Below are 26,260 nucleotides of genomic sequence, written 5' to 3'. Positions count from 1 at the left end.
TTTATCTAGTGACATGAAAATGGGTGATTTGTGTAAACATATACTAGCCATTTCTTTAAAGATTTTATTTTCATGTATATGTATGCTTGTATGCCACATGTGTGCTAGTGTCATGGATATCAGATGGATTCCTTAGAGCTGGAGTTACAGGAAATTTTAAGCTGCCTAATGTGGGTGCTAAGAACTGAACTCCAGTCCTCTCCAAGAGCAGCAAGGATTCTGCTGAACCATTTTTCTAGCAAACCCCACCCATCTACTTTTAAATATTGATATGGGGTGGGGTGGGGTTAAAAATAATAAAATTGATGTCATTTACTATCTAGTATTTATTGTATTTATACCCGCCACTCAGTTCCTAGGGTTGAAATTTATACTTTCTAGACAATCAGTCTACTATGGATCTATAACCACAGTTGTCTTTTTCCTTTACTTTTCTTTTTGAGACAGGATCATTTTGCAGTTCAGACAAATCTTGAACTTGTGGTCCTCTTTTCTCAGCCTTTTGAGTACTTAAGATTATAGAATTTTGCTCTGGTAAAATGCATTTAGTGATGCATTAATCTAATCCACTGTTTCTCCCCTCATAGTACTGGGAGTAGAACCTAGGGCTTCATGATTATTAGGCTATATCATCTTACTTGAACTATGCCCACATACCAGGCCCTCTTGCACTGTTTTAAGTTTGATGTTTGAGTTAACTTTGGGCTTTTTAGAAAACTATATATTCTTATCAGTATTTTAGTGTTCAAAGTCAGTCACTTCTCCTGTGCTTCTCTTCTTCCTCTGTTTCTCTCTGTGTTTTTTCTATGTATCTGACCTGTGGGGAGAAATGTAACAATATAGTATTAACAGTCTCATTTTCTTATAAAAGGAGGAGTAGTAACTTTCTTAGAAGATACCCATCATGTTGTACATGAAAGGATAGTTGTCTGTTGGCTTTGGCATTTGGTACTGAAACTCCATGCAGAGCTAGGGAAAGCTTGTTTCTGCTGTTTCTAGAACTCTGATTTATCCACAGTTCAGTATGATCTCCGAGAACTCTGTGCCTTCTCAGTTAGGATTAGGAGCCCAGCCCCCACAAGTCCTAGACTGTGAGGTTTCACAGTAATGACTTGTGACCAGCTGTCTTTTATTGTGTTTCTTTTAGCCAATTGTGTCACATGGTAACAGCTCTCACATAGGAGTTCTGTTTCCTGCTTAGAACCGAAGTGGATGCAGGGGTCCTAGGTCAGTGGTCTCAATAAGGTGCCTTGCAGAAATGAACAGCCATGTCCTGTGACCAGGTCTCAAGTCTGAAACAACGGGTCTAACCACAGGCATTGTGAGACAGGCACACAAAGTGAACCCACAAATGAAGGGTTTCATAATAACAGCTGTCTTAGGCATGCAGGCAGTTTGATGACTCCGTGTCTTACAGTGTTGTTCTTCACAGGAAGTGCCTGTTGAACCAAACAGGCAGGCAGAGGACTCTGGTGACCACAAAGAAGCAATTCTCTGTACACTACAAGCTGAGGAGGGATGCTCTGCTCCAAGGTAGGTAAATGGTGGATTTGGGATTGCTGAAAGTTGTTTTAAGGGTGAACAACTTTATGGAAGGTGAATGCTAGGTTAACAGAATAAGTCTGGGTTTTGCTAATTGAGTATGATTTCCATCACTGAGATCTTAAAGTTTGGAGGAGAGAAAACCTGTGGGTTCTGCAGCCCTGCCCAGAGAAGCAGGGCAGTAATAGCCTTTAGTGTTCTAAAAATGGCTGTTGTAATTTTCTTTAGTGAAGTGCTTTATGGGGACAAAATAAATGTCCAGTTTAAAATCCTTGAACAAAGTACTTAACTGAAGGGATACTTTTACTGTCTGGCACACAGCTGTGTTTGTAGGCCATGGTCTCAGAATTGTCACAAAGGATTTTGGCCAAGTTTTCTAAATTGGGCTTATTTAATGAGTTAACCTGAGCTTTAAAATAGAAGTCAATTGACTCTCCAGAGAGAGGCAAGATCCATGTTGTTACAGTGTGGCCTGAAACAATCAATTCCAGATTGTTGGAGTGGATAGCTATTGAGCTCTGCGTAGGATAAATTTGATTAGATGTGTACACATTGTGATCTTGCCCTTTCTGTGGAAGGGGCGAAAGTGAAGAGTGTATATTTGCAGATGTAATATAACCCTGTGTTACAAGGGCTGGTGGAAGGATGGAAATCAGCATGCACCACAATCTTCTTGAGTGATAGTTTTTCTAATGCCTTGTACATCCTATGTGGCTGATGTGATATGCAAATGAAACACTGACTTCAAAGCTCAAGGTTCCATTGCAGAAATAACCAATTTACATGAATGCTCTCAAGAGCTTTATGTTGGGGTCTTATTTCACATGTTTCCCACTAACTGTTGTTAGCCCTATTCAAAAGTGTCACATGTTTATGTGACTCTGAGGTGACCAGATTGATACTCTGTGTGCCTCCCTCAGAAATGCCTGCCATTACTTAACAGTCTGCACAGCTAAACCGATGCACCCATGGGTAAGAAAGGCTGCTGAATAATCCGCCTACAGAATTTAGCAGTGTCTGAGGAGGACAATTAGAGCTTTATTCCTGGATTCTGAGTCAGTCACGTGCTGAGCACCAGCTGTGCAGGGTAGTGGGGTGCAGCACACGGCTATGTATAGAGAATGTCACCATGGACAGCTATAATGTGCATGTGGTGTGTGTGCACATGTGATTATGTATGTCAGTGGCACTGTCAGAGCTTACAGGGATACGAGGAAGGGAGGAGGGGCCCTCTGCTTTATTTATCATGGCTGTGCCTCTCAGCTGACTGCTTAACTACTCTGAAGAAATTAGTTCCAGTAGCAATCTGCTTTTGAGTTACAAACTTAGCCGTTTTCAGAATTGCGATCTCGTGATCTCTTTCTCCCTCTCCCTCTCTCCCTCTCTCTCCCTCTCTCTCTCTCCCTCCCTCCTCCCCTCCCTTCCTCCCTCCCTCCCTCTCCTTCCCTATCTCCCTCTTCCACCTCTGTTTGTGTGTGTGTGTGTGTGTAAGAGTGGCAAGCCAATGAAATGTAATAGGAATGTTAAAAATTCATTTTCAGTTTTTTCCAGAGATTATTTATACATTTCTGGAGGGTCAGCAAGAAATAATATGCTTGAGACATTAAAGAATAATAAAAATAAGGGTCTTACAGAGGTGACTCATTGGAACCAGGTTCAGATCCTAGCACCCATATGGCAGCTCACAACTGTCTTCTGATGCCCTCATATAGAAACACACGCAGGCAAAATATCAATGAACTTAAAAAAAAGAATAATAAAAGTAAAAGTTTATAATGCAGAGATGTAAAGATACCTAGTGTCCCTGCACAGGTTTAAATAAACATAAACATGTCTCTATAAGAAATTCATTATTGATCTGCTAGTTGATGCTTGGAAATAAGTGGTTTTGTTGTGTTTTGTTTAGACAACACAAAAACGTTGAAATAGACATTTTCTGTTTACTGGTTATTCATCCAAATCAAGTAGAAATAATTTTTTTAATTTAAAATTTTCTTAATTTTTGAGATACAATGTCACTTCACACCCAGAAACTCCCTGCATAGTGTAGCACATGTTGTCATCACCAAATTCATGCTGATCTTCCTATCTTAGAACTTGCTGGGGTTTCAGGGATGAGGTATTACATGCAGCTAGTAACATCTTTTTTGTACATGTGTATAAGATCCTGTAGGACATTACTGTATAGCAAGGAAAAAAATTACAAGTATTTATAGCTAAACAGAAAGTACATAATTGTACATGTTTTTGGTGGTTGGGGGAGCTGCCCATTCAGCATATGCCTGTAATCCCAGCACTCAGGCTGAGGATGGAGCTCATAAGTTCAAGATCAACTATAGGCTGTAGAGCAAGACCTTCTCTAGTATAAACAAACAGACAAACAAAAAGTTACATGAAACATCAGAAATCAGTGGAGGTTAAGGGGAAAACAAAGCACTGGGTAGCCGGGAAGGCCGATCACAAAATGGTAGATCCAGTGGCATTTTTCTCCCCTACATCACACTCGGTCTTGAGCAGCCCACCTCACTTGTTCTGACTGTCTTCCCTGTTCTGGGGATATTTTCCTAGTGATTTTCACTGCTCTCAGGGATTTCAGACTGAATATTCAAGCTTATTACAACCAGCAGGGTCTGTTTCTTGCAAATGCATTCAATCACTGACTTGGGAGTCACTTAAATGTTCAGTATGTGACTTCTAAAGGCCTATCTATCGTTAAAAAAAGAAAAATATGTTCTCACAGGGGCTAGTGAGATGGTTCACCTAGTAAAGGACCCTGCCACCAAGCCTGTGGACTTGAGTTCCATCCTTGGAATACATATAGTGAAAGGAGCAACCAGCTCCTCTGTTGTCCTCTGATTGTCTTTCATGTAGACTCCATCTACTTGCTATGTCCTCATTTGTTTACATTGTGGGTCTCTCTGTTCCTAATCTCTAGTTCTTACAAGGACACCAAACAGATTAGTTTTGAGCCACCCTAGCGACCTCATTTCTCCTTAATCACCACTTTAAATGTCTTGTTTGCTTACATAGTTATACTCTGAGATACTGAAGATATAGGACTTCAACACATTAATTTGGGAGAGGTCTCAATTCAGTTCCTTACAGTAGGAGAGATGCCCCTGCTTTTTCCATACACCTTTATGCTAGTGAGTTCTGTTCTTCTGCAAGCTTTCTCACACTCACACGTGAAGGGAAAGCACTTACAATGGAGAGTAATAAAGGAGCTTCTGTCTTATATGTGGCTAATGGGGCAGCAAGATGGTAGTCGGGGCCTTCGGAACCCTGTATACTGCAGCCTTATTGGATAGCTCCCAACTCTGTTCTGTCATTCTGCTTTCAGAGTTCGGCTTTGTAAGACATTTTTCTTCTTAACATCAGGTTAAGAACATGATGGCTCCTTCCTTTTCTGTCCTTTCCTCGACCAGAACCCCTTTTCTCAGTCCTTTGGTAGAAAATTTTGTTTGACCAGGTGTAATTGGCTTTCTGGAATTCCTAAAATGCTTAAATTCTACCCTTTCTATTTTTCCATTTCATGCCACGGCTTTCTAAATTAGCCAGTCATTAGTAGACACTAAGGTTAAACCCAGCCAATAAGGAACAGGCAACCCGACTCCCGTACCTTAGGGAGAAAAGACTGAAACCATCTAGGTGATGTGTGCTGCTGCTATTCCACTAGCTTTATCCTGGGGCAGAGCATACCCTTTTTGCAAAAAGCAATTGCCATACTGAGTTACTTTCATTTTGTTCATGTATTACTTTTTGTAACATAAAAATTAGTTTTTCCTTATACCCTCAAAGTAGATGCCCATTATATTGTGAACAATGATGTCTTCTGCCGATTGGGATAGTGGGGAGAGAATGATGTCATGAATATATTTTCACCCCATTGTCCTGTTCTCTGGACTCTCCCTCCTCATTTCTGATAGGCAATTTGGAAGAACAGGATTTTAATTTTTCACTGTTTGTCAGACATAGTTTCTATATAGATTAGGTGCCAAATAAATGGTTGGTGAATGAATACACTGGTGAATTGATAGATGGGTGAGGGAACAGACAGATAAACCAGTCCTTGGGTAGATGGATACAGAGAAGGGTAGGTAGATGGATGAATGGTTGGACGCCTGAATAGATGAATAGGCAGATAGATAGGATGAATGAGTTGATTATGGATGGATATGTCGTTATGAATATAGTCTAGGGCTCTTCAATTAGATTCATTTTCCCTGCCAGTCAAAGACGTAAAATGCAAGAACAATCGTGAGCATGACAGGTAGCAACAAACGAACACAAACAGAATCAGCAGTTGAAAGGCATTTATTTATTGGGGATGAGAAAACATGTTTATGCAACAGACGCACAGAGAAAAATGACCCTTTCTAAAGCCCGGGGGAGGAGAGGAATCAGGAAGCTAAAAATCCAGTCTGTTCACAAAAGAGCTGGGGATTTTTAAAGTCTCTGAAGAGTTTTCCTGAATGATTTAAGGTTTGAAAACAGGATAGTTAATTGGCCCAATTGTTATGTAGAATGTCCTGATGCTGCTGTGAACTTGTTGAATCAGTCCATCAGCAGCCACCCTACTGGAAGGAAGAAAGCCCACAAGGTCTTGAAGGTCAGGCTTTTGACTCAGGTTTGGAGGGTGAGGAGGAAACCAGACATCTTAGAAGCTCACCAGTTTTAGGAAGTAGCCAGGGCATCTCTCTGATGGCCTACCAAAGAGTTTGTCTAACTCATTATCCCTCAGTTAGGTAAATGGTTGTTTGGATTGATAAATGAGGGGTTGTTGAAGGCATGGGTAGGGGATACTAAACAGTGAATGAGCAGACAGAAGGAAGAATAGGTGAGTAGATGAGTAGATGGCTTGCTGTTCAATCTTCCTTGAGTCCTTGATCAGCATTCCATGGTAGTACATGCTCTGTATTGAAATTTTACTAAATATTACTAACGTTTAGTTAAATATTAGTAAGTGAAATGGGCTTTACTATCTGCACTTGTTCCAGAGTTAAGACATAAGCATCTCAGAAGAAATCATTAAACTGACTTGTTTTCTACAATCATATTTTAACCTCTATAAGAAAATTAACATACTACATTTGGGTTTTGCTCCTTACATATGAGCTTCTCCTGGAATGTGCTACAAAATTGGGCTGAGATGAGATCTGGGGGTGACCACCACAGCTGATTTGTCATTGACTTCAAGATTGTATTTTATTGGGATGGGGGAGAAGGAAAGAACTTACTCCTATAGAGGAACAAAACTGAATTCATGCGAGGGAAAATTCTTTAGAGACATTTTGCTGTAATATAAAATGCATTAACCAACAAAGCAAACTCACTTTATGTTGTTTGCTCTTGAGAGAGAACTTGGTGTGTAGAAATTATGTGAAGACCAATTTCCTCTTTAGAAAACCAGCTTCTGCCAAGTGGATTTTGGAAGTAACAGAGATTGATTATGGGAGAGCTCTACCCTGTGTTCATGGCTCTAGGGCAGATGTTTATTGTCTCTGGCCCTCAATTAGCTGTCTGGCAATTGCAGCCTGCCTTTTCTAAAGGACTGTGCTAGGTAATTATGCATCCAGTGCTGGATGGGTCAGGCTAAAAAGGTGAAACTTAAGCTTGGATGTAGAGGGATAGGGGAGGGTGGACAGGGATGAGGAAGCAGAGCTTCCATTTCATAAGACCAGGCAGAATTCTGAACTGAAGCACTCTTTCTGTATATGCAAACATAAGACCATCATCCCAAAAATGAAAAACAGTAACTGCCAGAAAAAGACAGAGGCATAAGACTAGTTGGTTGGTTGGTTGGTTGGTTGGTTGGTTGGTTGGTTTTTCGGTCCCTCCATGTAGCCCTGGCTGTCCTGGAGCTTACTCTGTAGACCAGGCTGGACTCAAATTCATAGAGAACCACCTGAGATTAAAGATGTGTGCCACCACACAGGGACAGACTTTGTTTTCATGTCTATTATTAGTTTCTCTTATCATTGTTGGGACAAAATACTTGAAAAAGTAGCTTAAGGGAGGGTGTATTTTGGTTCATAGTTGGAGGGTATTATTCTCAATGGTAGGAAACTCATGACAGCAGGAGTGTGAGGCAGCTTCAATTTGCATCCTTAATCAGGAATCAGGAGAAATGAATGCTGCTGCTTAGCTTACTTTCTCCTTTTATTCTGCCCATGGGATGGTATTGCCCATACATAGGGTGGATCTTCTCACCTCAATTAACCCAAGCTAGAAATGCCCTTGTAGACATTTAGTTTTCAGAGTACTAAAAAGTAGGTTCTAGAAGCAGGCAGCCTCTTATGAGTATAGGCAAGAAAGCTTGACTGACTTTTCCCTTTGCTACTTTCTCTGTATGTTAGCTCTTGTATATTAGAACTATGGAACTATAACGCTCCTTAGGAAAGCAAAGGCCTGTTGAGGTTAAGCTATCTAATAAGCAGCTACAGGAATTGGAACTCTTTTTTTTTTCTTTTTTTTTTTAAACAGAGTTTCTGTAGACCAGGCTGGCCTCAAACTGAGAAATCCACCTGCCTCTGCCTCCCAAGTTCTAGGATTAAAGGCATGTGCCACCACTGCCCAGCTATTAGTTTTCTGTTGCTGTAATACAACATCATGACCAACAGAAACTTAGAAAAGAAAGAGTTAGCTTTGGCTTATGGTCAGAGAGAGAGAAAGAGAGAGAGAGAGAGAGAGAGACCGAGACCTGAATGTCTGGAAACGTATGGTTTTATGGCAGGGCCATGGAGCTGACTGACCACATCTTTATCTAAATAAGGACAACAGAGTGAGGAGGAGGAGGGAGAATAGGATGTGGGAGTAAAAGCTGCACATTGTACATCATCAAGGCCCACCCTAGGTGGTTTCTTCTTCCAGCAAGGGACTACCTTCTAAAGTAACCATCACTTCTCCCAAATGCCACTAACTAGGGATCAAGTATTCAAATATGGAGGGCATTTTGCAAGGAATTGGAACTCTTGACTTTCCTTAACACATGTAGGCTTGGAAGGTACATACATGGGGGCGGGGCATCCTGGATGTTATTATTTGTTTGTAAGCTTACCTTAAATCCCAGTTTCTTAAGCTGTGGGTCATAACCTCAGGTTGTGTTACCTAACTGAATGTGAGTCACAAGACTTTGATAAGAATAAAAGATTTCTAAATATATAAGGACCAAAACCATATTAAAAGTCAAATGGGTAAGAAATCTGAAATGTTTATAGCAGTGTTGACCCATGGTGTATGTATCTCATGACTGTGCTGCAGCCTTGGTTCTGAACACACAGCAGGGTATACTTTTCATTGCACATTCTGTCACAGTGTGCATTGCCAGCAGGCTTTGCTTGAAATACCTTGACTCCAATTTGAAAGTGCTACATGTTATATATTTGGGAAGGAAAACAAAGGACAAAGAGAGATGATATATGAATAGGGACCACGGTAGCCTGAGAAGTGTCTCTGTCAGCTTTTCTCAAGTACAACCCTCAGTGCTTTTGTTTTGTTTTTGTTTTGCTACATTGAGATAAAGTCTTGCTATGTAGTCCATCTGGCTTGGAATTCACCATGTAATCCTAGCTAGCTATGAGCTTATAGTCTTCCTGCCTCAACCATCCAAATAGTGGAATCCCAGGTACACACATCATTCTATCTAGTAGAAAATGAGCCCTTTTAGCCTGCTGGGCCTATTACTCTCCATATTAAGCTGACATAGATTTTGCAGTTTGTTTGCATACAAACTTGCCAAATTGTTCAGTGGTTATAGACTAGCATACAAACAGAAAATAAAACAGGTTTTAAATATTCTTTCAGATTATTTAATTACAATTAACACTAAAAGGTAGCTTTACAGTGATGCTAGTTTAAGAATATTACTTCTGTTCATTTATCTTATCCATCAAATCTGTCTTCCTACATAGACACAGCTAATGTGAATTGATGCTGTGATGTTTATCTAATACTAATAATTCAATCAGCTATAAATGGGGAGAAAGAAGGAGAGAGAGAGAAAGAGAAATAGAGAGAGAGAATGAATGAATATGAATGAATGAATGAATAAATAAATAAATATTTCTGAAGTGCAGCCCTCACCTAAGTCTTAATCCCGTAGGATGGACCAGGGCTACCTTGAAGACTGGTTAGGAAGTATCAAAGGTGGGTAAGCCTGGAAGAGATTGGAAAGGAAGGATATCAGATACACACACACACACACAATGAGGACACATTTCAGAGTCCCTGAATCCTATAATGAATAAAGCTGGAACATTTGAAGCAACAAAATAAAATAGTGATAGATATCAGCCAACATTTAGAATAAATTCATGGTGTTTACAAAACTGAATGAGTAAATTAATACATGGGCAGTAGACAAGTCTATCATGCAGACAAAATGTGAGTATACTCTACTCTCATGATTTTGATCTAAAGTATCTCCCAGAGTTGCTACACTAAAAGGCTTGGTAGCAAGCTGATGGCTTTTGAGAAGTAACTAGATATTGAGAGCTTTAAGCAAGTGAGTTGAGTACTGGGGGATGGTAGAATCTTTTGGAGCTGGGTGTGATTGGTGGAAGCGTGTCACCTGAGTCTATCCTTGGCTATCTTATCCTCAGTCTCCCTCCTCCTTTCTGCTTCCTGAATGCTATACAGTGATAGCACCATTTTTACTAGAGGTGCTGTGATATTTTGACCTTACTTCATGTAATTGGCCACTGTGATACCTTGCCTCACTCAGGCTCAAAGCAAAGCAATGGAATCAGGGTAATCTTTGATTGAATCTTTAAAACCTTGAACCAAAATAAAGCCTTTATCCTTTAAGTTAATTTTGTCAGATATTTTGTTACAGAGGGGAAAGTTTAGTATGTCTATCCTCAAGGAGGTGGAGCATAACTCTGGGCCTTCAGTAATCTAATAACATTCTACAGAAGTATGCAGACTGAAGAGTATGGAGAAAGCTTACAAATTAACCACATGTTTGGATTGATACCATAGAAATAAGACATGTTAGCAGTATGTACCCTTTGTATGGTGATAACAAATGATAATTCACCTCTGTAGTCTTTACCCAGAAACTCATAGACATAATCTAATTATAAAAGGAGGGAAAATCAAATGAATAACATGTTACAGGTGCCTGAAAAATCCTTAGAAGTATAACAAATACCAAAACAAAGGGAAGTCTAATTATTTATCTCCTACTCCATTCAGGACGATGGAGCAAAATATCTTAGACTAGAAGATCAAAGCTTCTCACCTTATACCATCAAGAAGCAGAAAGGGAAAGGGTGGACTTAGGATAAGATAGTGTCTTCAAGGGCACACACCCCAGTGTGTCTAGTCACAGCCAAAAGGTTCTACTACCGAGTATTTCTATTGTTGTTTGAGGTGTGGTCTCACTATGTAGTCCTGGATGGCTTGGATCTCATTCTGTAGACCGGGCTGGCCTCACTCAGAAAGATCCTCCTGCCTCTGCCTCCTGGCTGTCAGGATTAAAACCATGTAGTACCATGCAGACACCACTAGGTATTTCAAACCATTCTGGAGGCTGAAGCCCAAGGTTAAGGCATAAGCAGATTTGGTGCCTTGTGAGATCTCATTTTCTGGCCTAAAGATAAACATTTTTTCTCTGTGTTCACACATAAAGACACTAGTCTGACTATTGAGATAGACACTTGCATGAACTTTTATTCCCCAAGTGCTCTACCTCATAGTTCTTAAGAGGTTAAAGTCACTTGGTTGGTTGGTTGGTTTTTAAGAAAGGATTTGACTATAGCTTAGATTATCTATGAATTTACAATCTTCCTGCCTCAACCTCCTCTGTGTGACATTGTTCCTTGAGAGATGTGAACAAATGTCACTCATCCCAGATAGGGATCTGATGACAAACCAAAGTACAGATAGTGCCAAAGTCCAGCTTGGTGAACAAGTGAGTTTTAATGGGGTTATTTACAGGAACAGGAAGGTCTCAAAGACAGCTGCATCACCAAAGCCCATCGCAACATGGGATGTCAACTTATAACAACTTATAAAAGCTGGAGATCTGGAGCACACTATACAGTTTACAGACAGCAAGTTGGAAAGTGTCATTTTCAGGTAGCTTAGTTTTTAAGTCTTTTCCAGGCAGCTCAGTATGTCTGAGAGTCTTCTAGGCAGCTCAACTACTCTCTGCTTCTTCCAGTCTTGTCTGAGTCTTCTCAGCAGCCTTTAATGTTTTTATACTCTTGAGAAGAAAAGAGCCCAGTGAATGTAGTCAGTTCCAGGGACTTCTTGAAGCTATTGAGTTTGGTTTTTCACATCCTGTTTTAACAAGCTTCCCTATAGGATAGAGTCACTTCCTCTTAGAACATGCTATTGTTTCACCCCCCTTTTTGTATTCTGCATCTTAAAGAGTTTCCCTCTAGTGGAATGTCCTTACCTAGTAAATTGCTACACAACACCTTCATCCCGAATTCTGGGATTATAAGAACATATCTCCATGTCTGCATAGTTATGTTTTTAACATACACATTTGAGGGGAGGGAGAAACTTTCAGGGTTATAGTATCATCACAAAGTTACTATATACAATGTGGTGCCTGCCTGGGATCCTGGTCCAGGAAAGGAACAATAAATAATACATAATAATTAGTAAAATATAAAATAATCTATAAAATATAATAATATGATTATTAATACATTAATGTTGAGGTGCTTCATTAGTAAGTGTATCAGTCTCAATGTACCAATATTGGTTGATTAACTAGGGTAAATATATATCAGACTGTTTTCCATCAGTACAACAAAATGACTGACGTGGTCAACTTATAAAGAAAAAAGGTTGTTTTAGCTTATGGTTTCAGAGGTTTCCACCTAAGGCTGGTTACATTGCTTTTAGGCCTATGATGAAGCAGCACATCATGGAAGAAAGACGTGATGGGGGAAAATCCATTTAATTCATGGTAGCAGAGAAGCAGAGTGGGAGGAAGAGGGAACTGATGTACTACAGTCTCCTTTAAGTATATAATCCTAGTGACCTAATTTCCTTTCTCTTGTCCCTATTACCTAAAGATTCTTCCATTTCATAGTAGTGGCCCTCACGGGACCAAGCCTTTAAAACACTATCTCTATGAGAGATACTTAAATACTTTAAAACATTATCTCTATGAGAGATACTTAAGATTCGAATGATAGTATACTATATCATACAAATCTGAAGCTTAATAATAGAGAACACTTGGTCTATTATATGGAAACTTGTTTCTTTTAAGTTTTCTGTAATTTTTTTTTTTCATTTGAAAATGAAATGTTTTTGTTAGGGATATACCCAGTTGATAGAATACTTGATCAACACTTTAACATGTACAACAAGCCTCTTGGGAGAGGAAGGCAAGGATGGGGATGTCAGGGAGGTGACATCACTGTATATGAGGACATATAAAAAATACTATGTGGACATGAAAAACACTGGAAAGAGTGTGAGCTTTGCAATCAAAAATACAGGAGCAAATCTTCACTATGTTTGTATCAGGTCATCCAGATTTAGTAACCTCTTGTAACCCTTTCTCTTAAATTTAAGCATTTAGTGGGATCCAAGTTAGTATACCACAGAGACACCCACACATCATTGTCCACTGAAGCACTGTTCACAATAGCCAAGTTATTAAGTTGGCCTGAGTATCCCATAAACACAATAGTAAAGAAAAATGTAGGCTGGAGAGTATATGTATTTTATTTGGTCACAAACTAAAAAATGAAATGTCATTTGCAGGGAATTAGATGAAACTGGAGATCATTGTGTTTAGTACAATAAGCTAGATCAGGAAAAACGTTTTTTTTTTCCTCATGTGGAAGCTAGATTAAATACATATACACGTATATGTATATGACATGAAAGTAGTAGAAAGGTTAGTATTTGTGAAGATTAAGGATAAGAAGGGGGCTAAGGAAGATAATATAAGATAATAATTATATATAATATATGTGTGATATATTATATATAATTAATATAATATATAAGATAATAATGAGCAAACTGTGATTTAAATGTATGAAAATGTAAAAGTGAAACCCATAATGCTGTAAAAGTGAATATATACTAATAAAAACGTAAATGCTTAATGGATATAATGATAATAGATTAGCAGTGTGCTATATTGGAGGCTGCATAATAACATGTTACTTGGTAAAATGCGCAGGAGACTGAAATAATTACTGTGTATTGAGAAGAGCTTTATGGAAACAAGCTGGAAAGCAAAAGCCCTGTTGGCTAAGCCCAGGACTCAGATGTTGAGGGCTGTCTAGGTGGGAAGGAGCTATGAAGAAAATTTGTGAGGGGGCAATTTCTGTTTAGGACCATGCCACTGAGGTTGGGGGTTTGTGGTCAGAGTGGAGGTGGGGCCCGGAGCCTTTAAATGCAAGTCATTGTGATGTGATGAATTGAGTGAGTCGGGTCAGTCTGGTTGCTTTGTCTTCTTGCCCCAGTGCCCTTGCACACAGAAAAAGTTCTAAAACACTTTGTTTGTCAGTTGATGGATTACATTCCTAATGAGTGTGTAATCAGCGTAAGAATATCCATCGACATAAAATAGGCTATTGAGTATCTTCTTTAACTTCATTGTAGTTGTAGAGTTGGACTATGTATGCCTGTGATAGCATTGATCAGAGTTTTTAAGTAGAATTCATGAATGACATTCTTGCAGTGGGTTCTTCTATATTTTCCACTTTAAGAAAATATAAAAAGAAAGGACACCCATTCTCCATGCCTATTAGGGGTTTTAAAAGTAGAAGCCTCTTACAGCTTAGTCATGGGAAGTGCTGGTAATATTCCCTGAGACCAGATATACTGGGTTTTGGAGTTGACAGAACCTTCATAAACTTGTACATCATAAGGCAGCAGGCTCTGATATTCCAGCTGTTGCCAGCATGCCTTCGTGACTCCACAATGCTGTAGGCAGCAGGATTCTGCGGTGGCAGAGGCGGGCTTTGGGTCCCTGAAGCACTTAGCTGCCTTTGCAGGCTGAATGAGCCACAGTCTACAGCAGCAATCAGGGATGCAGGTAAGAGACTCTAGTGCTCCTTCTCAGGGCATCTTATCCCCGAGGGGAACTGTTTTAAAAATCACTTGTGCTATTTGTGAGGAGGGTGTAGTTCCCAATGCCTCTTTTGTTCTACAGTCTTAAAGGGCAGGTTGTTTGTCAGTTCACAATGGCGTGGGTCTGATCTAGCAAGATCTGCAAACATTCTCATTGTTTATTGTTCTGTCTAAAGATGAAAAATCATGCAAATCAGGGTTCAGATTCTAGATGGAGCACTCTGCAAGCGTGCACACATGTGACAGGGGGCACATTTGTCCATGCTGCATGCATGTTTAAGGGCACAGGCAGTTTTTTCAGCCTGGGTTTTTTAAAGCTGGATAAAAAGCACGTTGGAACTGAAAGCTGTCGTCCCTAACTGGTGGGACTGGTAGCCCTTGCTGTGTGGAAAAATAGCTCTGTGTGAGTTCTGCACATGGATGACCCAAGAACGCAGGCAGGAGGGATCTGTGAAGACTTGTCTGCGTTGCCGTTTCTTTTTCAGTAGCCATAAGATGCAGGCATTCTCACTCCTGAGACACTGAGTGTGGACACTGAAAGAAATGGTGAGTTAGCCACATCCAAACTGGGGGGTGGTGGGGTTGTAAAACCAGGTGTGCATGCTTGGTCATGCAAATGATCCATGTGTACATTCACAGAGCTTGCTAACTGCAGTGAAAAAACTCTATAAGGAGAAAATGGAATCTCTGTGGCTTTTAATATTTTAGTTCTTATAATTTATTGTTTTGATCATGATAATGTTCTTTCTTTAAATGTGTTAGTGTACATGTGCTTGCATTTTTCATTCTTCCTCTTTCATTGTGATTAAAAATGCAGGTTATTGTTTTGGGCCATGTTGCTAAATGATGAATTGCCTTTGCTGCAGGCAAGGAAGCTTTTTGCATGTGTAGAAGGAATGCCATTTTCACAGGGAAACTGCTGCATAGCTGTCTCTGTACACACATACATACACTATCTGAGTCTGTATTCACTGACTCATGGGAGTAGGTGTCATCTTGAATTGCACATTTAGGCATTGGTTGTGCCAGTGCAGAGGCAAAAAAAAAAAAAAAAAAAAAAAAGGAGGAGGAGGAAAGGCAAATTAAGGAAAGGTTTTCCAGAATCTGGTAGCACTATAACTAAATAGCTTGCTGTCTACCAGCTACATTTTTTAAATGATTGGAAAATAATTTTCAAGCATAAAATACTGGAACAAATTTGAATGGTTGGCATATTTTCTGGTTGAAGTAGATATAAGTATTTTTGATGATTTTTGTCATTTTGTGGTAGAAAAAGGGACTAGTCAATATATTTTATATATAGTAGGAAAATATTTTATGTGTAAATATACGTGCACATGCTCACACATATACACACCCACATGTGCCTCTGTCTTAAGGAGAAAGTTTACAGGGGCATTCTTATTCATTAACGCATACACAAAGGTCTTTTTTCTACATTATGGAAATAATCACAAGTGTGTGTCAACTAGATGGGTTACAGAAGGCTTCTGCTACCCAGCTGCAGTGACAAATGACATAGTAAAAGCCTGTTAACTGCTGCATGCTTTGCATAGACTGGCCACTCCCCCAAAGTCTGACTTTGGATGCTGGAGGTTGGGGAAGGTAATAATTTATATGCCCTTTTAGAATGTATTTATATGGTTCTTACTATTTTAGATCTCTGTTGGGGGGGGGGAGACGGAGGGAAGGAAGGAAGGAAGATAGATGTATCATGGTTGGGGAACCATAGGAAAAAAACTGGCATTTTATGTCTACCTTGAGCTATCCATCTTTCCCTTTCTTGGACATTAGAGGTTTTACCTGGCTTCTTTCTGCTAGAGCAAGTTAACAGTCAGATCACTGATAGAATTGTAGACATTTCTGGATGTCTAAAGAGATTCAGAATCTATTTAATTACTTACCCTTTTTACCCCCGCCCCTTTAAAATAAATGTTTAGATAGGGTGGGAAGATAGTTCAAATTAATATAAAAAATTAAAGAGAGAAAATTAAAATCATCCTTAATCTCCTTACCCAGTGATTCCACTGTAGAACATGAAAGTGTGTGTGCTTTGAAGTCTTGTTTTAGCACGAATATATATTTTATATACCCAGTCATTCTCCACATGGTATATGCAGACTGCCTTTAAAAATACAAAAAGATTTTATATGTATTATGCATGGTATTCTAAGATATGAAAAATCTGTCTTACAGTATAGATATTTAAAGCTGCTTCTGGCCATTCACAATTATAAATAATACTTTAGTAGACATATTGTACTGAGAGAGTCATACCCTTCCATGTGGGTTGTCTTAAGGCATGATAGATACATATTTAGGAGATACCACCTTGTGGATCTATGAAGTGTATCCTTGCTATTTATGCCTCACTCACCAGCCATCTAGGAAGTTCTGTTTTTCTCACAATTTTACCAATATTAAGCATTAATTTGGAATTGTGGATTATTTTTTTCCAATTTTTTAATTAGGTATTTTTTCCTTTACATTTCAAATGATATCCCGAAAGTCCCCCATACCCTCCCCTGACCCCACTCCCCTACCCACCTACTCCCACTTCTTGGCCCTGGTGTTCCCCTGTACCTGGGCATATAAAGTTAGCAAGACCAAGGGACCTCTCTTCCTAATGATGGCCGACTAGGCCATTTTCTGCTACATATGCAGCTAGAGACATGAGCTCTGGGGGTACTGGTTAGTTCATATTGTTGTTCCACCTATAAGCAGACCCCTTGAGCTCCTTGGGTACTTTCTCTAGCTCCTCCATTGGGGGCCCTGTGTTCCATCCAATAGCTGACTGTGAGTATCCACTTCTGTGTTTGCCAGGCACCAGCATAGCCTCACAAGAGACAGCTATATCAGAGTCCTTTAAGCAAAATCTTGCTGGCATATGCAATGGTGTCTGCGTTTGGAGTCTGATTATGGGATGGATCCCCAAGTGCAGCAGTCTTTAGATGGTCCATCCTTTAATCTGTCTCTGCAACTCCTTTCATGGGTGTTTTGTTCCCAATTCTAAGAAGGGGCGAAGTGTCCACACTTTGGTCTTCATTCTTCTTGAGTTTCATGTGCTTTCCAAATTGTATCTTATGTATTCTAAGTTTCTGGGCTAATATCCACTTATCAGTGAGTACATATCATGTGAGTTCTTTTGTGATTGGGTTACCTCACTCAGGATGATACCCTCCAGATCCATCCATTTGCCTAGGAATTTCATAATTTCATATTTTTAATAGCTGGGTAGTACTCCATTATGTAAATGTACCACATTTTCTGTATCCATTCTTCTTTTTTTTGTTTTTTTTTTTGTTTTTCAATAATTTTATTTTTTTCTAATTTTGTAATTTTAATTTCCCATAGCACCTTGGCAATGTTGAAAACAATACAAATACAAAGATGCTCGTTTTAACAGTTTATGCATGAATATGTGTCACACAATTTGGGGGGGGCAGTCCATTCTTCTTTTGAGGGGCATCTGGGTTCTTTCCAGCTTCTGGCTATAATAAATAAGGCCGCTAAGAACATTGTGGAGCATGTGTTCTTATTACCAGTTGGGACATCTTCTGGATATATGCCCAGGAGAGGTATTGTGGGATCCTTGGGTAGTACTATGTCCAATTTTCTGAGGAACCGCCAGACTGCTTTCCAGAGTGGTTGTACAAGCTTGCAATCCCACCAACAATGGAGGAGTATATCTCTTTCTTCACATCCTCGCCAGTATCTTCTGTCACCTGAATTTTTGATCTTAGCCATTCTGACTGGTGTGAGGTGTGATCTCAGGGTTGTTTTGATTTGCATTTCCCTGATGATTAAGAATGTTGAATGTTGTTTCAGGTGCTTCTCAGCCATTCGGTATTCCTCAGGTGAGAATTCTTTGTTTAGCTCTGAGCCCCATTTTTTGATGGGGTTATTTGATTTTCTGTAGTCCACCTTCTTGAGGTCTTTATATATAATATATTAGATATTAGACCCCTATCTAATTTAGGATTGGTAAAGATCCTTTCCCAATCTGTTGGTGGTCTTTTTGTCTTATTGACAGTGTCTTTTGCCTTACAAAAGCTTTGCAATTTTATGTGGTCCCATTTGTGGATTCTCGATCTTACAGCACAAGCCACTTTTGTTCTATTCAGGAATTTTTCCCCTGTGCCCATATCTTCAAGGTTTTTCCCCCACTTTCTCTTCTGTAAGTTTCAGTGTCTCTGGTTTTATGTGGAGTTCCTTGATCCACTTAGACTTGACCTTAGTATAAGGAAATAAGAATGGATCAATTCTCATTCTTCTAAATGATACTGCAAGTTGTGCTAGCACCATTGGTTGAAAATGCTGTCTTTTTTCCACTGGATGGTTTTAGCTCCCTTGTCAAAGATCAAGTGACCATAGGTGTGTGGGTTCATTTCTGGGTCTTCAATTCTATTCCATTGGTCTACCTGTCTGTCGCTATACCAGTACCATGCATGCAGTTTTTATCACAATTGCTCTGTAGTACAGCTTAATGTCAGGCATGGTGATTCCTCCGAGTTTATTTATCATTGAGAAGAGTTTTTGCTATCCTAGGTTTTTTGTTATTCCAGATGAATTTGCAATTTGCCCTTTCTATTTCCTTGAAGAATTGAGTTGGGATTTTGATGGGGGTTGCATTGAATTTGTATATTGCTTTTGGCAAGATAGCAATTTTTACTATATTGATCCTGCCAATCCATGAGCATGGGAGATCCCAATCCATGAGCATGGGAGATCTTTCCATCTTCTGAGATCTTCTTTCATTTCTTTCTTCAGAGACTTGAGGTTCTTATCATATAGATCTTTAACTTCCTTAGAGTCACACCAAGATATTTTATATTATTTGTGACTATTGTGAAGAGTGTTGTTTCCCTAATTTCTTTCTCAGCCTGTTTATCCTTTGTGTAGAGAAAGGCCATTGACTTGTTTGAGTTAATTTTATATCCAGCTACTTCATTGAAGCTGTTTATCAGGCTTGGGAGTTCTCTGGTGGAATTTTTAGGGTCACTTATATATACTATCACAACATCTGCAAATAGTGATATTTTAACTTCTTCCTTTCCAATTTGTATCCCCTTGACCTCCTTTTGTTGTTGAATTGCTCTGGCTAGGACTTCAAATACTATGTTAAATAGGTAGAGAGAAAGTAGGGAGCCTTGTCTAGTCCCTGATTTTAGTGGGATTGCTTCCAGCTTCTCACCATTTACTTTGATGTTGGCTACTGGTTTGCTGTAGATTTCTTTTATTATGTTTAGGTATGGGCCTTGAATTCCTGATCTTTCCAAGACTTTTATCATGAATGGTTGTTGGATTTTGTCAAATGCTTTCTCAGCATGTAACAAGATGATCATGTGGTTTTTTTCTTTGAGTTTGTTTATATAGTGAATTACGTTGATGGATTTCTGTATATTAAATCATCCCTGCATCCCTGGGATGAAGCCTACTTGGTCAGGATGGATGATTGTTTTGATGTGTTCTTCGATTCGGTTAGCGAGAATTTTATTGAGTATTTTTGCATCAATACTCAAGGGAAATTGGTCTGAAGTTCTCTATCTTTGTTGGGTTTTTATGTGGTTTAGGTATCAGAGTAATTGTGGCTTCATAGGATGAATTGGGTAGAGTACCTTCTGTTTCTATTTTGTGGAATAGTTTGTGAAGAGTTGGAATTTGGTCTTCTTTGAAGGTCTGATAGAACTCTGCACTAAACCCATCTGGTCCTGGGCTTTTTTTGGTTGGGAGACTATTAATGACTGCTTGTATTTCTTTAGGGGATATAGGACTGTTTAGATCATTAACCTGATCCTGATTCAACTTTGGTACCTGGTATCTGTCTAGAAATTTGTCCATTTCATCCTGATTTTCCATTTTTGTTGAGTATAGCCTTTTGTAGAAGGATCTGATGGTGTTTTGGATTTCTTTAGGACCTGTTGTTATGTCTCCCTTTTCATTTCTGATTTTGTTAATTAGGATGCTGTCCCTGTGCCCTCTAGTGAGTCTGGCTAAAGGTTTATCTATCTTATTGATTTTCTCAAAGAACCAACTCCTCATTTGGTTGATTCTTTGAATAGTTCTTTTTGTTTCCACTTGGTTGATTTCGCCCCTGAGTTTGATTGTTCCCTGCAGTCTACTCCTCTTGGGTGAATTTGCTTCCTTTTTTTCTAGAGCTTTTAGGTGTGTTGTCAAGCTGCTAGTGTGTGCTCTCTCTAGTTTCTTTTTGGAGGCACTCAAAGCTATGAGTTTTCCTCTTAGAAATGCTTTTATTGTGTCCCATAGGTTTGGGTATGTTGTGGCTTCATTTTCATTAAACTCTAAAACGTCTTTAATTTCTTTCTTTATTTCTTCCTTGACCAAGGTATCATTGAGAAGAGTGTTGTTCAGTTTCCAGGTGAATGTTGGCTTTCTATTATTTATGTTGTTATTGAAGATCAGCCTTATTTCATTGTGATCTGATAGGTTGCATGGGATAATTTCAATATTTTTGTATCTGTTGAGGCCTGTTTTGTGATCAATTATATAGTCAGTTTTGGCGAAGGTACCATGAGGTGCTGAGAAGGTATATCCTTTTGTTTTAGGATAAAATGTTCTGTACATATCTGTTAAATCCATTTGTTCTAACTTCTGTTTGTTTCACTGTGTCCCTATTCAGTTTTTGTTTGCAGGATCTGTCCATTCATGAAAGTGGGGTGTTGAAGTCTCCCACTATTATTGTGTGAGGTGCAATGTGTGCTTTGAGCTTACTAAATTTTCTTTAATGAATGTTGCTGCCCTTGCATTTGGAGCATAGATGTTCAGAATTGAGAGTTCCTCTTGGAAGGTTTTACCTTTGATGTGCATGAAGTGTCCCTCGCTGTTTTTGATAACTTTGTGTTAGAAGTTGATTTTCTTCGACATTAGAATGGCTACTCCAGCTTGTTTCTTCAGACCGTTTGCTTGGAACATTGTTTTCCAGCCTTTCACTCTGAGGTAGTGTCTGTCTTTTTCCATGAGATGGGTTTCCTGTAAGAAGCAAAATGTTGGGTCTTGTTTGTGTAGCCAGTCTGTTAGTCTATGTCTTTTTATTGGGGAATTGAGTCCATTGATATTAAGAGATATTAAGGAAAAGTAATTGTTGCTTCCTATTATTTTTGTTGTTAGAGTTGGCATTCTGTTCTTGTGCCTGTCTTCTTTTAGGTTTGTTGAAGGATTACTTTCTTCCTTTTTCTAGGGCGTAGTTTCCGTCCTTGTATTGGTTTTTTTCTGTTATTCTTTGAAGGGCTGGATTCATGGAAAGATATTGTGTGAATTTGCTTTTGTCATGGAGTACTTTGGTTTCTCCATCTATGGTAATTGAAAGTTTGGCTGGGTATATTAGCTTGGGCTGACATTTGTGTTCTCTTAGTGTCTGTATAACATCTGTCCAGGATCTTCTGGCTTTCATAGTCTCTGGTGAAAAGTCTGATGTAATTCTAATAGGCTTGCCTTTATATGTTACTTGACCTTTTTCCCTTACTGCTTTTAATATTCCATCTGTATTTAGTGCGTTTGTTGTTCTGATTATAATGTGTTGGGAGGAATTTCTTTTCTGGTCCAGTCTATTTGGAGTTTTGTAGGTTTCTTGTATATTTAATGGCATCTCTTTCTTTAGGTTTGGGAAATTTTTTTCTATAATGCTGTTGAAGATATTTGCTAGCCCTTTAAGTTTTAAATCTTCATTCTCATCTACTCCTATTATCCGTAGGTTTGGTCTTCTCATTGTGTCCTGGATTTCCTGGATGTTTTGACTTAGGTTCTTTTTGCATTTTGTATTTTCTTTGATTGTTGTGTGTATGTTCCCTATGGAATCTTCTGCACCTGAGATTCTCTCTTCTATCTCCTGTATTCTGTTGCTGATTCTCGTATCTATGGTTCCTGATTTCTTTCCTAGGGTTTCTATCTCCAGAGTTGTACCCCTTTGGGTTTTCTTTATTGTTTCTACTTCCATTTTTAGATCCTGGATGGTTTTGTTCAATTCCATCACCTGTTTGGTCCATCACCTATTTGAAAGTGTTTTCCTGTAACTCTCTAAGGCATTTTTGTGTTTCCTCTTTAAAGGCTTTTAGCTGTTTACCTGTGTTTTCCTGTATTTCCTTCTTAATGTCCTCCATCATCATCATCATAATCATCATCATAAGAAGTGACTCTAGATCCATGTCTTGCATTTCTGGTGTGATGGTGTATCCAGGACTTGCTATGGTTGGAGAGTTTGGTTCTGATGATGCCCAGTAACCTTGGTTTTTGTTGTTTCTGTTCTTATGCTTGCCTCCTGCCATCTGATTATTTCAAGTATTTGCTGTCCTCTGATTGGAGCCTGTCCTTCCTATAATCCCAGTTGATTCAGGACTCCTCAGAGTCCAGCTTTCTCTGTGATCCTTTGCTTGTGGGCTCCTGTGAACCTGAGATTATGGGTGTGCCAGAGTTCTTGGCAGTGAAGTTCCTCTGAGACCCTGGAATACTGGTGTGACCAAGCTCCTTTTATCCTGGGATCCTGTTGTCAAAGGTCCTGGGCGTTTTACAGTGCCTGGGGTGTGTTGTCTTCTTTGAGGAGTGTGGAGCTGTCTGGTCAGTGTTCCTAAGATGGCATGGAGAGTCCTCTAGGGACCATGGGGATGTCCTCCAATTCCGCGCCCAAGGTGACCAAGTGATGGTGTTGACCGGAAGGGACTTGTGCCCCTGGTCAGACCGGTTTTCTGCTTCCCTAATGCTGTCTCAGGTCCTGCCTGCGCGATTGGATTGGAACAGAAGTTGCATTCCACACACAAGTGGTCCTAAGATCTCGTGGAGAGTCCTCTAGGGACTGTGGGGGTGTCCGTCGACTCCCTGCCCAAGGTTACCCGGTACTGACGCTGACCGGAAGGGCAATTCTGTGGTTTATTAAGTAACCCATTTTTAACATGTATTTCTTAGGGGCTTGAGAAAGGCAATGTTCTTTCATATATTTACTGATTTTTTTTTATTCATTACTGTTCACATTCCTATTAAAAGTGGTCCTTCCTTAATCATCGTCATGTAGGTTACAATGCATTTGTGTAGTATGGTGCATACTTTTCACACATTTACAGTTGGTTTGGGTTAAATTATTTCTAATCCTAACCTCTTGTTATTGAATCCTCTTGTTATGGCCCACATTTGGCTACTCTGAATTACCAGTTCTGTGTTTTAGCAGCCACCAGCTTTTAGCAACTATGTGTTTTTGTTGCCAGGGTTTAGTTACCAATTGCATGGCATTACATGCAACCGTCTACAGTTCTGTCAATTCTGAAATGGTTTTCAATGCTTTGCAAAGAAGAAAGAGTGGCTAAGGATGATGTGTTATGTTGTATTGTAAGAGAAATGGAGAACTCAGAAGACAGATGTAAATCCTAGCTTAAAACAAGTTGTTGCTTCTGGTAGGGCTTGCTGACTGTTTGTAGGAGATTGGAGTGCTCAAGAATTAGAGGACAGTGCCATGTCCTATGTACTCAGCTATGTTCTTAGTCTGCAAAGTATTTGGAAATTGAATTGGCTATTATGAGGACTTTAGAAATGTTTGTGATCCTAACATTTGTAGTTGTTAAGGTAGAAGGACTCTGAGTTCAATGCCAGAGTGAGCTACATATTAAGATGCTGTCTCAAACAAAGAAATGAAAATTGGAAGAGTGATTCAAGCTTGATCTGAATATTATGATCTTCACTCATTACCTCCATAGTTGATTCTGGTCTGTTTGCGTCACATAGTTACCCAATATACCGCAAATAAGCTAACTGGATCCTTGCTCCAGGCATGCTCCTGATTCTTGAATATTAAATTAAGATAAACAATATATTACATGTAGGATGAAGTCACTAGATATATACTCCTCTTTCTGACTCAAATGGTAGGTCTCCAACTGATTTTGCTATAACCTATGACCATATTTCTACTAGTAAATCTCTCAGTAAATTGTATTGTGTGCAGTCTTGGATTTTTTCAGCCTTTTTTTTTCTTTTTCCTAAAATATATGTAAATGAATGTTTTGCCTGACTGTATGCATGCATGCATGCTTGTATTTTTATATATGTATGTGTTAGATTCCCTAGAACTCTGGTTACAGATGTTTGTGAACCACCATGTAGAGGCTGGAAATCAAATCTAGGTCCTGTGCAAGAGCAACAAGTACTCTTCATCACTGAGCCATCTTTCCAGCCCCTGTCTGTTTTTCTCCCATAGGTCTCACAGTATTTTGGGGCAGGTTTTCACAGGACCAAATTCTTTCAGAGCAGTATATTCTGAAAAAACTCAGTTTATATACCATGTAACACACCAGTAATTTAATACCCATATTTTTTCTTAATGAAAGTGACATGCCAAGCCAAGGATTAAAATTTGTAGTTTGCTAATCCCTGTTATACATAACAAGGCATATGCTAAATTTTTAAAATCACAAGTGGCCTGACCTAGCATTGCCAAGCCTTTAGTCTCAGCTACTTGGGAAGCTCAGGCAGGAAAATCTAAATCCATGTCCAGGTTGGGCAATTTATGTGAAAATAAAAAGTATAAGGTTGGAAATGTAGCTCAGTGGTAGAGTGGTTGTTTTATAGGCCCGAGGCCTCAGTTTTTGCAGTTCCCAGTATTGTCAAAGGTGAAATAACAGTAACAACAGAGTGTATATAAGTGCTCATTTTAATAAACATTGTGAAGGATATAAGGAGAATGTTAAGGCTAGTGATATACCCCAATTGGTTGGTAAAGCCTAGCATCCAGTAAGCCCTAGGTTCAATCCCAGTACTACATAAACTGGGCATTATGGTGCACACCTGAATTCCACCATTCAGGAGATAGAAGCAGGAGAATCAGAAGTCCAGGGCTGTCTTTGGCTATATAGTTAGCTCAAGATCAGCTTGAGACACATGAGATCCTACCTCAAGAGAAGTAGGGAGGGAGGGGACAGGTGGAGAGAAGGATGAAGAGAGAGAAAGAATATGTATATGAGAATGCCAGGAAAGGAGACAGAAGAGTTTATGTAGTGGAGGGTGTAATGAGGTTTTAAAAACAAAGTTTCCTGGCCTCTTTAAATGTGAGGCAATGTTGCTACACCTAAGTGGAGCTCCACAGATTTCATTTCAAAGAGATATCCTGGCCCAGGGCTCAGAAAGTTGTTCTGACTCTTGGAATATGGGTAGATTCCCCCTAGACCTAGTGCCAGGGAACTTTCAGTGTCACCATTTTTATAGATAATGATTATTTTTTTTGGAAGGGACATTCCGAGCCAAGAATAAAAATGCCTGGAATATAGCTTTTGATACCCACATACATGTAATAGGTAGAAAAGTGGGAGAGAAGGAATTTGGGAAGGGAAGTTTTGCAAAACAGATTCTTAATGTTTTCTTCACATCCAAATTGCTTGGAAGGCTGGTTTTGAAATAGATTTAGAGGCATGTCATCCTTCACTATTCAACCCTCTGCCAGGGCCTTCTGACTAACTTTAAGAAGAGCCCAGTTTCTTGCTACATCAAATCTTGGGACCACGTATGAAGGGATGGAGCCACAGAAATGAGAAAGGCCTTGCCACAGATTCTCAGAATAAATGTTGTAAGAGCATACATAGATCCCTGGGATAGTTGAGCAGCAGTTAGAGAGTATACTCTCTCAAGTTCAGGCCACTGTGCTTGTGTACATGTATTTGTGTGCTTG

The 26,260-nt window shown here is 39.3% G+C and overlaps 1 protein-coding gene across 12 annotated transcripts in view; it reads left to right on the top strand.

Annotated features, from left to right (window-relative positions):
* Shroom2 (shroom family member 2) overlaps positions 1-26,260 on the top strand; it is a 161,280-nt gene that overhangs the window by 111,832 nt on the left and 23,188 nt on the right. For 3 of the 12 annotated variants that reach the window (NM_001290684.1, NM_172441.3, XM_006528683.4), the window contains exon 5: positions 1,433-1,533. In NM_001290684.1, coding sequence (NP_001277613.1) covers positions 1,433-1,533 — 101 coding nt within the window. Of the gene's footprint in view, positions 1-1,062; positions 1,228-1,432; positions 1,534-14,320; positions 14,564-14,619; positions 15,145-26,260 lie in introns of those variants that run through there. The other 9 variants (NM_001359158.1, NM_001359161.1, XM_011247774.3 and 6 more) reach the window with 5 other exon arrangements.

This window comes from Mus musculus, chromosome X (genome assembly GCF_000001635.26).
Source record: "Mus musculus strain C57BL/6J chromosome X, GRCm38.p6 C57BL/6J".
Lineage (NCBI taxonomy): Eukaryota > Metazoa > Chordata > Mammalia > Rodentia > Muridae > Mus > Mus musculus.
Note: the sequence above shows the minus strand (reverse complement) of the source record. Positions and strands in the feature narration are given on the sequence as shown.